The sequence below is a fragment of the Marmota monax genome, unplaced genomic scaffold (genome assembly GCF_021218885.2).
Source record: "Marmota monax isolate L192 unplaced genomic scaffold, Marmota_monax_Labrador192_F-V1.1 WCK01_AAM20220418_F8-fsc00114, whole genome shotgun sequence".
NCBI lineage: Eukaryota > Metazoa > Chordata > Mammalia > Rodentia > Sciuridae > Marmota > Marmota monax.
In genome coordinates this window covers 4,370,027-4,385,605 of record NW_026694943.1, presented here as the reverse complement: position 1 = coordinate 4,385,605, position 15,579 = coordinate 4,370,027, and the positions used below count along the sequence as shown (strand labels likewise).

General features: G+C 42.4%; 1 protein-coding gene and 1 non-coding gene across 3 annotated transcripts in view; one reads left to right on the top strand and one right to left on the bottom strand.

Moving 5' to 3' along the window:
• Akap12 (A-kinase anchoring protein 12) overlaps nt 1-15,579 on the bottom strand; it is an 88,925-nt gene that overhangs the window by 15,856 nt on the left and 57,490 nt on the right. Inside the window, exon 1 of one of the 2 annotated variants that reach the window (XM_046427391.2) lies at nt 4,713-4,922. The exons of the other annotated variant lie outside the window; for it this stretch is intronic. Within the exon in view, the coding sequence (XP_046283347.1) occupies nt 4,713-4,737 (25 nt within the window). The 5' untranslated portion in view covers nt 4,738-4,922. Of the gene's footprint in view, nt 1-4,712; nt 4,923-15,579 lie in introns of those variants that run through there. 2 annotated transcript variants of the gene reach the window in all.
• On the top strand, nt 15,005-15,107 carry LOC124081239 (U6 spliceosomal RNA). The gene has a single exon (XR_006847990.1). It is a non-coding gene; the product is annotated as a U6 spliceosomal RNA (small nuclear RNA).

Below are 15,579 nucleotides of genomic sequence, written 5' to 3'. Positions count from 1 at the left end.
CAAACACCGTCGTGTGTGGTGTGTGTTTTGGTGTGAACAGGTTCTTACACATCTACCATTAGTGGAAACAACATCATAAATATCTTGTTTCTAGATAGTAAATACTTTGGGGGGGGGGGGACTGTCTGCACTGAACATGTACAGACATCTTTTCCATGTCATTATTCCCTAACAACATAGTATAAAATTTTAAAAAATAGTATAATAACTATTTGAAGCATTTATACTCTATTAGGCCTAGTAAGTAATCTAGGAATGATTTAAAGTATATGGAAGGGCTGGGAGTGGTAACACACACCTGTAATCCCAGCAACTGTGGAGGCTAAGACAGGAGCATTTCAAGTTCAAGGCCAGCCTCAGCAACTTAGCAAGGTCTTAAGCAATTTAGTGAGGTCTTGTCTCAAAATAAAAATAAAAAGGCCTGGGGAATGTAGCTATGTAGTAAAGTGTTCATGGGTTAAATCCCCAGTACCCCACCAAAAATAAAATAAAGTATATGGGAGGATATGTGTAGTTTATTTGCAAATACCATGCCATTTTATATAAAGGACTTGAGCATCCACAGATTTTGGTATCTTAGGGGATCCTGGAACAAACTCTCCACAGATGCCAAGGGATGACTACAGAGATTAAGAGATAAAAGTATAATTTGTACAATAAATAAACAGAAGTGTAATTTGTTTGCTTTAGATACTTAAAACATTAGGGAATGTGTCCAATTAAATATTAAAAATTTTTTAATGTTATAATCTGAACTTTGCTGTTGGGTTTCAGTGACACATCATTTTTAGCAGAGAAATAGAAGTGCAATATTACAAAAGCTACAACATTCATTTTTTTAGGTTTAGAATAACCAGGGTTCTCGGTCCCCAGGCACATTACGATGGCTTACTATGACATCTGGAACTGGTTAACTTTCCCCCACAACTTGTAGCATTGTCCTGGAATTTTTCCAGGAATTCCCTGCATTCTAAATCTACCCCTTATCCTGACACACCCAACCCCCCTTGTCCTAAAGCTCATTAAGCCACAGAATCTCCAAGGGGAGATGCTTCACTGGGATTCAAACTCAGAGAAGTAAAACCCTGTACAGGAGCTGACAGGTGACATCATCATCGTCCCTGGTCTTGACCTTCACATTTCGTGTCTGGACAGGCTTGAAAAATTGTGGGTGTCACTAAGCAATTATTACCATCTTCTATAAAATGAGAAAAAGGTCAAATTTTTACAAGGTACTCTATAGTTACACTTCTTTAGTCGCTATGAAGCTTTGGATAAATTACCAAACCATGAGAAATCTACTTTTATGATAAGAAGGGGGTTAAACAACCACTTTTTGCAGGATTAATGTGAGGAATAAGTTATGATGTGCACAAAGTACTGAACATACCTGACAAAATAGGCACTCAATAGGCATGGTCATTGATCTTAGCAGTTGCAAAGGTACCGATTTCATTTCTCCCAAATCTCTGGACAACTACTCTGTATCCACAGCAGATTTCAACAGCCACATGCAGGCTTTTTGTTTGTTTTTTTTTTTTCTTTTTCTCTTGTAAAACAATTTGCATAGGTAGGTGCATGCATTATAAATACTCAAAAATATGCATGAATATTTGCATAGGTAGGTGCATGCATTATAAATACTCAAAAATATGCATGAATACTTAAAACAGTAAAGCTGTTTTCCCCAGCTTACTGTGGTGATAAAGAATAATATTGTCTGAGTGCTATGGCACATGCCTGTGATCTCAGTGACTCAGGAGGCTGAGGAAGGAGGGTCAAAAGTTGGAGGCCAGCCTGGGCAATTTAGCAAGGCTCTGTCTCAAAATAAGATTTAAAAAGGCTTTGGGGATATAGCTCAGCAGTACAGCACACCTGGGTTTCAATCCCCAGTATTGAGGGGGGTGGAGGAGCGGGGCGGCCCTACCCCCTCACAATACCTTTGCAAAGTTCGCCAAGTATCAATAATACCTGCAAATCTAAATAAAATTTATGAGTTAAGGAAAACAGAAAAGATATTTTGCTGGCATGCCTGGTGTGTGAGTAAGGAAGGGGCCCTCTCTCATCACTGTGTCAAATCACTATGCTCTAGTTTCTAGGCTGTTATTGCTAATGGGACACAAGGGAAAGGAGACCTCAGGAATGGCAGCACGAAACGTGAATAATCCATCATTGCATAATTCAAGTTCTGCTGCATAGTTTCAGTTGTTTGAAACAGAGAGAAATGATAATGGTTACTATTGAGAGATAGTTTTTTCCCACCTTTCAGAAAAGAAAGCTCATTCTTCAATAGTTCCTACAAAAGCACTATCTGTCCTGTTATGAACTGTGAAGCTTGGACACCGCCTCCTCAAGTTCCATAGTACTGAAGAGGACTCCAGGAACTTTTTTCTCCTTTATTTAAAAGAGTAACTCCACAGAGAATGAGAGCTTTGAATATTTAATTCATCCTACACCATGTTTTAAAACTTTCATTGCTTTTCATGATTCTGACCAACTATTCAAAGGCTGATTATAGCCAGGCAAAGTCGCACATGTCTACAATCCCAGTGGATTGGGCGGCTGAGGCAGAAGGATTACAGGTTCAAAGCCAGCCTCAGTAACTTAGCAAGGCCCTGTTTCTAAGGAATAAATTTAAGAAGGGCTGGGGATGTGGCCCAGTAGTTAAGTGCTCCTGAGTTCAATCCCCAGAACCAAAAAGGAAAGACTGATTACAAATTTTCCTTGTCAGGATAACTTGCAGAGAGAAAAGAGAGAGAGAGACAGAAACCACCAACACCCTGCTTTTTTTTTTTTTCCTTACCTTTTCCATCATGAAATGTCTACTTGCTGTTAAATTTTGCACAGTTTTCCATATCCTCCATATCCACATTGCAATAAAAATAAAATTCACCAGGGCATGGTGGCACATATCTATAATCCCAGCAATTCAATTTGGTTGGCTGAGGCAGGAGGACTGCCAAATTCAAGGCCAACTTCTGCAAATTAGTGAGACCCTGTCTCAAAAACTAAAAAGAGCTGGGAATGTGGCTCAGTAGTAATGTATCCCTGGGTTCAATTCTAGCACCAACAACAGCAAAAAATTTCAGAATAGGCCCAACCACTTAAGATTGTCTTAAAAATCAGATAGTCCTTCCAAACCTTCCTGTTCACTGATTGTTCCATCATTATTATCTGAATCCATTGTTAAAAGCTCCCTCCAGTGCCACAAGTTTATTAACTCTTAATTACTGCTTAAGAACCACCCTCCTTTCCCACAAGAAGCTGGACATGTGACAAACTATAATTAAACAGTGAGTATAATAAATATCTTGTGTACAAAAAGTGTCCAAAAAAGTGAGAACTCAGAAGTCCCTCCCTCCTCTATGACTCCCACAAGACACACCTCAGGTGGCCTCTACCAGGACTGGATATTTGCACACTTCAAACATGGAAAAATTAATGACTTGGGAAAATCATGAATCTTGTGTTTTTCATTTTTTCACTTTGTCTAATAATAATCTCTTACGTATATCACATAAATGTTTGTACTGGTAAATGGTAGTAAAGCTAATCAAATTAAGTTGGGGGAAGGAATATGAAGGAAATCTCAAAGTAAACAAGCTAATCTATAGGAAGTGAGAGATATTTTTAGTTTTGCTAAACTTTCACATTGATTTAAAATTCCACAAGACAACAAGGCTTTGCCAAAGTAGTTAGATTGAGAAAACATTTAACTCCTAGAAAGTCTATACTGCGCTTTTAAGAAAACACATAGATCTGGCAGCACTGATCTCAAATATTTAAATAAAAGCTCTCTGATCAATCTAGATTAGCAAATGGAGTTGAATTTTTTTGATGAGGGGGAGTGAGGAAGAAAAAAATGTGCAGGCTCCCAAAGAAGAAGCCAGGCCATCCTACAACTGCATTAAGATAATCAAATACCAAGTTAGAGGAACTATAAGTACATTCTAAAAGTTTGATGTAGGTAACTTATTTTCTAGATGTAGGAATTAAATATTATACTTCATATTGCCAGATTCCTAGAAAACAAGCTAAGAAAAATACATTTTTAACTTTTTTACTAATGCTCAAATGGGTAAGTTTATAGTAAATATAGCTTTATTAAACATACCTCCACTTAAGGCTTGGGTTTATGCTCAGTAGTAGAGCACTTGCCTAACATGGAGAGGCTCCGGGTTCAATTTGCAGTACTGCCAAAAGTTCATATATACACACATACTTCAGTTCACCACCCTTAAACCAGAGCTCAAACTTCAGCCTCCTAAACCACCAAGTGTACCTTTCTTCAAAGTTCCTAATAAGCAAGTCAAAAGGCCAAACACTTGCAGTTTCTCAAAAATCAGGATTTTTTTTTTTTTTGGTTTGTGAATACTGCGAAAGATTAAGCTTTCGCGCCTTATTTTCAAATTCGCACAAATCTGGTATTTTCTATTCTGCTGGCTGCTGCAGTTTCGGTCCCCATGGCACCGCCGGAGCCCCCTACCAAGGGAAAGGCTACTCCACAACCTGAACGGAAAATACACGCTCCCATGAGCGCCTTCTGGAAGATTTCTGCTTTGGCAAAGATGAAAGAGCAGCTCTGGATGAAAAGGCGCACGGACAGAAAGGCGCGCCTGGCCTCCCAGGGTGCCCACCCAAATGCAGGGCAGAGGGAAGAAAGCCCGGTTCTCGCCCCAGGCCGGTCGCCGGGGGTCTGGCTCGTGTCTTACCTGTGATCGTAATGGTCCCCAGCATATTTTAATAGCACAAGTCCAGAGGCCAATCAGTGGGCCAGTCCTTGCCCTCCTGGGCAGCTGGCTGCTGCTCAGCCTCCTTCCTACCAACCCGCTGAGGTCTAGGTGTGATCGGAACGAAGAGGCAGTCACCGCAGAGCTCCAGGGGGGCCGAGGTGTCCTCGGAGCCTCAGCGCAAAGCGACCCGCGAGGGCACTTCCCCGCTAATTATAGGCGGGCCACGCCCACCCGCCACGCCCACCACCCCCCCTCCGGAGCGCAGCACCTCTCCCCAGACTTGGCCCAGCCGCGGGAGTCACGTGTCCACCCTACAGGAGAGAACCCTTCCCTGGGCTGGTCCTCTTAGTGGTCAGCTGGCTCCACAGACACCCACCGAGGGCTTCGAAGACAAGGGGATGAAAGCGACCCAGAGAGCAGCTTTTGATCTAAATGGTTACTTCATCCCTGGCTGACTTGCGCATCTCAACTTTTAAGATTATGTAAAGAAAATAACCTCACAGATACTAAAGTCTCCTTCAATTTTTAATACTGTGTTCTGCATCCTTCCATTATTCTATGGCTGATGAGGTGCAAAACACTGCTCCCCTTTTCACACCTATGGTATTTTATATTTCACTATCTGTTTCTCACACAGGCACCCAAATGCTGTCCTGATCTGAGGGTTGGCAAATCGCAGTAGTCCTGTTTCCTGGACGCTTTGAGAAAGGCTGTTACAAAGCAAACGTTGTCTTCAACATTTGATCAAGGCAACTTTTAAAAAGCAGAAATACTTAAGCATTTGGTCTTTTTTTTTTTTTATGGTACAAACTGGCTAAATATTTAGATCAAACTATGCTCTAGTCCAATATATAGACATTATCATGCTTCTACTGAACAAGCCCATTAGCAAGAAAAACAAGCAGAACTAAAAATTCAGGCCGGCATACAGGTACACGCCTGTAAAGTCCAGGTGCTCAGGAGGCTGAGGCTGGAGGGTCACAAGTTCAAGACCAGCCTCAGCAACTTAGCAAGATTCTGTCTCAAAATAAACAATTTAAAAAGGGCTGCAGATGTGGCTCAGTGGTTAGGTTCCCTGGGTTCAATCCCAGGTCCCAAAAAATAATAATAATAAAAATTTTTTTCAGAAATTTGGTGAAGGGGGGGTCTGCTGGGACATAGGTCAGTAGTCTAGAATGCTGGTCTAGCATGTACCCAGGCCCTAAGGTTTATCTTCAGCACAGAAAGAGACAGAAAATTAAGTTGTGTTTTTTAAAAATAAGAAATTCAGGCAGCCATAGAATTCTTCAACTCTTTTTCAGTGAAGTTTCAGATTTGTTCTGAAGTGATAAATGACAATTTATCACACTTTTTCAAACGGTTTTGTATGCCAGGATTGTCAGGGTAGATCCATTAGGTCCCCTGCGTTTCCCCCTCCTTTTCATCTTTTTTCTATTTATCACTTCATGCCTTGCCTGTCTGACCCCATTAGCCTTGGCTCTTCCCCTAAGCAAACAAAGAGAAAAGTTTTACTATTGCTCTTTTCTTCAGACCGTGAAGATCACGTTCATTACTGCTTGAGCCAGGAGGAGGGTGGGCGGCCTCCGCATTGGGCCAGAGTGGACACAGCAACCACTAGGTTGGAGGGAGAGCCAGAGAATCCAGAGAAAGAGGAAGCCCAGGCCAGAGGCAGGGTCTTGGCACGTAATTGCTCCTGTAGTCACCAGGCGGCGATATGCACCACATTCAGGCCTAGAGTGAGCAAAATGAGGGCCACTTCTTGCCGGCAATCAGAAATTAGCTTCAGTCTCTCCCCAAAACGTGACTTCCATCTTTTATTCCTGCAAACACCCGACTGGGCTGTAAATTTACATGTGTGTAGGGCGCAATGGGCCTTTTTCTGATGTAGTAAGAGATTGTCTGGGGGCTGCTTCCAAACCTTTCGTCTTCCCTAGAGGATCCTCAACTTGAGTTCTCAAGTAGCTTCAGCTGTAATGAGAATCTGGCGTCTGAGATGCTGCTGGGCTAATGGTCCCTCTGCAGTCTCCATTAGGAGAGGGGACAGAGGGCAGAACAGCAGTTTTTCTCCTCCCAATGCCCATACCCCCATCCCAGCCTGGGAGTGTCCTGGCTGAATAGCTCATGAAAAAGAAGCCTCTGGAGGTTGCATATTAGTGTTCTTCACTAAATGAACCCTTTCTTCATATTAGTGTTCTTCATATTAGTGTTCTTCACTAAATGAACCCTTTCTCAGAAACCTCATCCTCAATCACTCCTCAGCACCAGCTGATGTGGACAGCATGTGGCTGTGACTCCATACCTCCATTGATTTCAACCTTCCATACCTCTATCACCAGCACCTGCCTTGCTGTAAGTCCAAATTCAAAACGCAGGCCAAGTGATATCTAATTCACTGATCTGGATAGGAAAAACATTTCACAAGTCACAAAGTTTAGGCCCCAAATGGCATTTTAAAAGGTGAACGTTTTACTCTCCAATCATGGCTCTTAAACTTTTTTTTATGACACTGATGACGACACTAACACATCTGATTCGAGATTCTTAAAAGAGGCAGTTAAAAGTCACAAGGCTGAGCAATAGATAATGCAGCAAGTTGTTGACTGTATCAGCAGACTGCTCTCCTTTGATCTCCACCTCTCAGAGCAATCAAGGCCAGCGTGCACCGCATGGCTGCCCAGCTAGCACCCCTGTGAGTGGATCTACAAAGAAAAGTCATCAGCCAGGATAAGCAGAAGGAAAGTCTACACATAGGGACCATGTACAATGCAGGCAACTTTCCTTTGTTATAACTTCCATTCTCTGTTAGTTTTTGTGAAATCAGGGGGTTTTAGAGGTAGAACATCACTAACCAAAGCAAAAACTACAGGACGATGTTAGGTGGATGTTAGGTGGATGGTGGAGGAAAAAAATGTTTCCAAAATCTGCATGGTTCCTCAAAAAATACTTAACAAGATGTTGCTCTATATTTATTATACTAAACATCTAAGGACACAATTAGAGTCCCTGGCCTCAGGGAACTCAGTGGCAAATGGTGGGCAAACCCAGAGGCTTAGGTGGGCATACTCTGGTTTAGCTGATCTCTGGAAGTACGGGAGACAGACCACCTGGGGCTTGGAGGTGGACAGCGTTTGCAGAGTCAGTGGCAGACAGGGGCAGAGGCGTGGAGAGTATGGCCACCAGGGCATCATGAGTGCCTCCCTGACAGCTGCATGCTCAGGTCTACTTCAGCAGGCCAGGTCGGGAGAGGAGGCCAGAGAGAACTGGAAATGAGGCTAGGAATATTACACTGGGGAGGGTGTAGAAGGACATCTTAAGAACTTTGTAAACAATCCTACTTAAAAATAGGCAAAACATGTGAATACAGTAGATGTTTCTCTATAGAAGATATAAAAAAATGGCCAATGAACACATGAAAAGATGTGGAATGTCCTTAACCATTAGGGAAATCAAAATCAAAACTGCTTCACACCCACTGGGATAAAGATGATCTAAAAGACAATAATCAAAAGGACAGCAATAGCCAAGTGTGGGGGCACACACCTATAATCTCTGCAACTCAAAAGGCTGGGGCAAAAGGATCACAAGTTCAAAGCCAGCCTCAGCAACTTAGTGAGGCCCTAAGCAACCATCTCAAAATTAAAGAAAAAAAAATTAAAAAGGACTAAGGATGTGGCTTAGTGGTAAAGTGCCCCTGAGTTCAATCCCAGATACAAAAGACAAAAAGATAACAGTAACAAGGAAGAGAGAAACTGGAAACCTCAGACACAGCTAACACGAATGTTATATGGTGCAAATGCTTTGGAAAACAATCTGGTATGTTCTCAGAATGTTCAACGTAGATTTACAAGTTGAACTAGCAATTCTCCTAGATGGACACCCAAGAGAATGAACACACATCCACATGCAAAAGCTTGCTCATGACTGTTCACGGCAGCATTATACACAGCCAAAGATTTTGGTATCTGTGGGGGTTTTTAGAATCAGACCTCAGAGATACCAGACACCAAGGGACAGCAGTATTATAGGAGCTCACATATATGAGGTATCTATAAAAGTAGTCAAATAATCCATAGAGATGGAATGTGGAATGATGACACCCAGGAGCTATGGGGAGGGACAGTGGGGAGTTGCTTAGTGGGTTGGTTCAGAATTTCAGTTTTGCAAGATGAAAACAGTCCTGGAGAATGCCTGCACAACAGTGGGAATGTACTTACACTGCTGGTATTAAGATGGTAAATTTTATATTATGTGTATTTTACCCGCATGGATGGGGATATTTATAGATAAGGATACACACACACACACACATACATACACACACACACACACACACACACACACGCACGTGCAGCATAGATCAAGAAAACCACAAGAGAAAGCAGCAGAAATAGACAAGGAATATTCCCCTCATGATTTCACAAGCCTTGTGAAGTTACTCAGAAGTCTCATTCCCAGGCAGGCAGGCAGTCCCTGGGAGCACTGGTCGTGAAACCCTGTTCTCCAAAGCACCTAGTCCCTTGGGCCAGCTGCTTGGGAGCAGAGAATGGGCTTCAGGAGCACAGGCTTTGGGGCTTGGGACTGGGGTCTGCCCTGGGCACAAGGACTTCGCCAGATGGTTTAATGTCTTTGATCTTCAGCTTCCTCCTTACAGGGGCTGTTGGCACAACATGCATAGAGCTCAGGCACCATGACCCACAGATACTTTAAGTGGGTCAAATACATGTTCTGTGAATGACAGCTCATTGAAGCCAGTGTATTTGTGCTCATCCTTTTTTAAGAACTTTGCATGGATTCTAAAAACCACAGGAACCACTGGAGGTTTAGAGGCAGGGTTTGGTGGTCCAGTATTAGATCTGGTGATTTAGAAAAAGCAAGTGGGGAAGGAAATACAGAGAAATACACTCAAGGACTGGGAGCGATGGAGCAGATGTTGGAGGAAGGAGCAGAGTGAGGGCCCCAAGAACTGAAAGATGCTGCACAGCAACGGAAGCCAACTGCAGCCCTGCCCATCTGCGAGACATCCAATCCGAATGATGTCCAGGAAGTAAGAAAGGCCTGGACCCTGAGGAAGGGGATCTGAAAAGCACCCGAGGGCAGACAGAGATCAGAGGCAATTGAGGGGAAAGTGGTATCAGACTCCAAATGCAGAGAGGACTTCAGGGCAAGGATGTGCGGATGAATGACTATAATACAGACCAGGACTTTCTCTCTCTCTCTCTCTCTCTCTCTCTCTCTCTCTCTCTCTCTCTCTCTCTCTCATGGGAGGGAACAAGGGCCAATATACCAGAATAGGTCCACTAACTTCCTTGTATTTTATCCAAATAGGAGAATCAGGGGCCAGAAAAATGAACACCCATCAAATCCGACCCTCCCTGGCCTTATCTTAAACTTGCTCTTCAACCTGGTGTTAATTACCCTTGGAGGAAAATAAGCCAAAAACCAGCGGCTGGAAAAGGACAGATAAAATCTAAGTAAGAGGCGATCTGCACCACTCTTCCTTCTTTAAAGTGCCCCAAGATAACTGCTCTCGGGCTAGGAGTCTAGCTCAATGGCAAAGTGCCTGCCTAGTCTGCAAGGCTAGCTATGCCAATTGCCTTGATCCAGTTATTACACTGTATACATAGAGTGAAATGTCCCACTGTACCCCATAAATATGTATAATTACTATGTGTCAAAAGTAAAAATATTCGCCTGGGAATACCGGGTGCTGTAGGCTTAAAAAAAAAAAAAAAGTAAAAATATTGGGCTGGGGATGCGGCTCAGTGGTTAAGTGCCCAGGTTCAATCTCTGGTACCCCCCCCCAAAAAAGGTAAAAATATTTCTAAAAACTATTAAAATTGGATAACTATAGAAGAATAATAAATATAAATAAATGCACAGTCATTCTTCAGTATTTGCAGGGTTGACTCCCTGACTCACCCTCAAGATACCAAAATCTTCAGATTCTCAAGTCCCTTCTATAAAAGAGTGCTGTATTTTATGTAACCTACACACACAGCCTCCCAAATACCTTAAATCATCTTGACTACTTATAATACCTAGTGCAATGCAAATTCTACATAATAGCTGTTAGACTATCATTTGGGGAATAATGACAAAGAAAAAAGTCCTTATGTATTCAGTACACGCACAAACTCACTCATGCCCTCCCCCCTCCCCCACTAGAATTTTTTTTTTTTTTTTTGGTACCAGGGATAGAACCCAGGGGTGCTTAACCACTGAGGTACTCCCCTAACCCTTTTTATATTTTATCTTGAGACAGAGTCCAGCTAAGGTGCTTAGGGCCTCCCTAAGTTGCTGAAGCTGATCTTGAATTTGCTATCCTCCTGCCTCAGCCTCCTGGGCTGCTGGGATGGATTATAGGCGTGTGCCACCACTGGGCCTGGTTCCCTAGAATATTTTTTTGATTTAAGATCAATTGACTCCATAGCTGGTTGAGTCTGTGGATGTGAAGTCCTCTCTGAAACTAATCACCAGCAGATACCAAGGGACAACTGGACTTTAATTGGGTCAACTGCGCATCATGTCAATTACACCTAATAGAGTCAGTGCATGTGCTCATGGCCACATGCACTGAATCGAAACAGCATGGACAAGTGAGACACAGGACAGCTGGGGGTGCTGGGCTCAACATATTTTCAGGTCTCTGTCTCATGCGATGAACACAGACAGATACCAACTGAAATTCCTTGTTGAAATGTGCGTGCATGTGTGTGTGTGTGTGTGTGTGTTACTGGATTTGAACGGGGCCTCACACATATTAAGAAAGTGCTTTACCACTGAGCGACATCCCCAGTCCTTTTTACTTTTTATATTGATAGAGTCTCACTGAGTTACTAAGTCTGAGCTTTGAACTTTCAATCCTCCTCCTCAGCCTCCTGAAACTGGAATTACTGGCATGCACCACTGCTCCCAGCCCCATTTTTGCTTTTTAAAATGCACATATACCTTCCCGTACATGAGGGTGAAGAGAATACTGAAAGAAAAGCAACAAAGACAAACCAAAGTAGAATTATGAGCAATTTCTATCTCAAGATTTTTCCACACTTTACAAATTCCTCTGCAACTTATCTTTATTACCTTTATGATTGGAAGTCAAACACACTAGCTTCAGGGCTGCGGGTTGTACGAGGTGGTCCAGGGCTACCTGGAAAGCCCTAAAACTCAAAGGTGCAAGACTTGGAGCATTATCTTTGATTTTCTATCAATAATGGAAGACGGGTGCCTATATTCCCAGTCACAGGAGAGGCTGAGGCAGGAGGATCACTTGAGCCCACAAATTCAAGGCCAGCCTTAAGCAACATAGCTACACCCAATCTTTAAAAAAAAAAAAAGTCTAAATCTGTATCTTAAATTCTCCAATCATGGGAACCTGAAAATAGATGGAAGTCTATTGAAAGCAAAGGGGATTCTTTAAAAATAATGAAATAAGAAAATATTTATTCCACCTAACGTGTTCAGCGACATAAAATAAAAATCAAATTCTCTGACTCAAACACTCTTAAAAGTCCTTTACACCCTGATATAGTTAGGTCAGTCAGCTTTCCATTACTATAACTAAAATATCTGACAAGAACAACTTAGAGAAGGAAAAGTTTATTTTGAGCTCATGGTTTGGTGCTGGGCTCAACATATTTTCAGGTCTCTGTCTCATGGGGGTGAGACAACTCCATTGCCAACTCCATTGCTCTCCTGAGCTGAGGCAGACCATCAGGGCAGAAGAAGGGCATGGTGGGGGAGAGCCGCTCCGTTCATGGCAGCCAGGAAGGAGAGAGAGACAAAAGCCAAACACAAGATACAGTCCAAGGCCACAGCTCCAGTGACCTACATCTTCTTGCCAAGTCCCCACTTGCCTACAGGAACCACCCAGCAGTCTGCTCAAATTACTAATCCATCAAATGGACAAGTCCACCAATGAGCTTACAGCTCTCATCATCAAATCGTTCCACTTAGGAGCATTCCTGTATTGCCTAACACGGAGTTTTTCAGGGGACATTAAAGATCCAAATGGTAATAAAAGTCCAAAGAGGATTCTGAAGTCTGCGAAGCTGGTTTCTGGTCCCAGCTCTTCTGTTAGCTGTGCAGCCAGGGGCAGAGTATTTAAGTCCCTGAGCTTCGGCTAATGGGAGAATGAAAATACCTCCAAAGTACTGTTACTCTGAGGTGCTGGTGAAGGTCAACACCAGCACCAGCAAGTGTTTTGTTTGAGATGAGGTGTCTACTCCTGGGCTCAAGCAATCCTCCTACCTCAGCCTCCCAAGTATCTGGGACTACAGGAGCACATGCCCAGTGTGTGAATGAATATATTTTAGCTATGCACTCTCAGTAAGGGAGATACTGCCCTCAACAGGGTGAAAGACAAAATTAGTTTGGAAGAAAGACTAAATTTGTATAAAAACAAGAATGCCCTTTCATCACCAGTGTCTCAAGAATGCATTCATTATAAGCCAGGCACAGTAGCACAAGCCTGTAATTCCAGCTGAGGCAGGAGAATCACAAGTTCAAGGCCAGCCTGGGCAATTTGGCAAGAGCCTGTCTCAAAATGCAAATTAAAAGGGCTGGAAAAGTAATTCAGTGGTAAGCATTTCTGATTTTTAAATGTGGGTTCAATTTCCAATACTAAAAAGTGGTAATAATAATAATGTGAGCCCCAAGCCAGTCATGGAGGTGATAAACCTTCTAGTAGCCACAATCAGAAAAAAATAAAATTAACAATTGAGGTTGATTTTAATACATTTTATATAACCCAATATATCCATGTTATGTCAACGTGTACTTGGTAGGAAAAAATTAATAATCTGTTTTAGGTTATTTTCTTTTTTTTGTACCAAGTCTTTGAAATCTGGTATATACTTTACACACAGCACACCGCAAATCAGACGAACCACACTTAAGTATTCACATGTGGTCAGTGCACAGCTCTGAAACTGCAAAAATAATTGAACATCCCTTCTGTGTGCTCACAGGAATGAGTCCCAATGACAAATTTACCTCTGATTTGGTTTCTCAGTCTCCAGATATGAATGACCAAAATACCCAATCACAGCATCCATCACTTACTACCTCCACGTACAACCTAGAATTGGCCTTTAGTTCCCCCGTGTACAATCTAGAATTGGCCTTCAGTCTCCCCAAGTGCAATCTAGAATTAGCTGTCAGTTCTCCACAGATGTCCTCAGAATCATTCAGGATATGCCCAAGTCCCACAAAAATACCCCTCCAACAAATCATTACTCAGGCACCCATGAAGGATCCCCCTACTACAGCAAGCTAAAAAACACACAATTAACTAATCTATTTGTCTACTGGAGTTCCTAGTGATCTCTAGGTGGCAAGGAGTTCAATTGCCTTGGTAGATTTACTTGGAACAGCTTTCTCACTGTCTCTTAATTGGGGTGAACATATTCAAATCCATGACTTTCTCTACACTTTCACAGTACAGGGACCAAGGGCTTCCATCCACGTGATGTTTTACTTAAAAGCTCAACCTAGTAGTATATTTAGACTGGCTTCAAACATAAATGCAAAGAAAAAAATGAACACTTTTAAAAGTAAAAAGCTCAGTTTCCCAGGAGATGACTAGATGTTTATATTCTGAGAGGGTTACACAGAGTTTCCTGGGGGCAAAGGCACATCCAAGGGCACCATCTTAAACAAGCAGGGTTGAGTTTATACAGCGGGTATTTGAGTCCTCCGTGCAGCCTCTCCTGACTCATATGATTCCAGCAACCAGGCACACATACTGCAGGAGATTTGGGGGGAGATTTGGGGGGACATGAGAATAGAGAAGTTTGGATTGTCCTACGTCATCCTACAGGGATGGCCCCCATTGCTTCACCTTGCCCTGGGACTCAGCAGCAAATTTTTAAGTATGAGAAACCTGTCCCTAAATCAGACATGTAATGAAAACATCTAACTTGAAAGACCACTAGAAAATAAAATAAACAGTATCAAACCAAAGAGGCAATTTTGAAGAGACAGAGACCATGCATAGTTTAAATAAACATTTTAAAAAGAAATCCTGGGCTGGGGTTGTGGCTCAAGGGTAGAGTGCTCACCTAGCACGTGCGAGGCCCTGGGTTCAATCCTCAGCACCACATAAAAATAAATAAACAAAATAAAGGTATTGTATACAACTAAAAAATAAATATTAAAAAAAAAGAAAGAAAAGAAATCCTGAGGCTGGAGTGTAGCCCAGAGGTAGAGCACCAGCCCAGCAGGTACAAGGCCTTGGGTTCCATCTCCAGTTCCACACACACCAAAATTCTATGCTGACTTCAGCGGCACAAATACTAAAATTGGAACTGTATAGAGAGGACTGGCAGGACCCCTATGCAAGGATGTCATGCAAATTCCTAGGCATTGCATATTCAATAATAAAAATAAATGCTAATAGTGAGAGACCAAAAATATTGCAGCCAGGCGGGGGAAAGGGATACATTCAAAAGAGAGTATATAGATACGCAGCCCCCAATATGGGTTCCTAGAATTTTTTTTTCTTTTTTGGTACAGGAGACTGAACTCAGGGGCACTTGATGGCTGAACCATATCCCCAACCCTATTTTGTATTTTATTTAGGGACAGGGCCTCACTGAGTTGCTTAGCACCTAGTTTTTTGCTGAGACTTGGTTTGAACTCACAATCCTCCTGTCTCAGCCTCCCAAGCGGCTGGGATTACAGATGTGTGTCACTGCACCTGGCAGTTGTTAGAATTAAAAAAAAAAAAAGTAGTAATTAATATGAAGTATAGACTTGAGAATATTTTTCCAGAAAATAGAGACAAATACAGTGCAACAAAAAATGAGGGAGGAGGGATTTTTAAATCGTCTAGAAGGTCTAACATCTG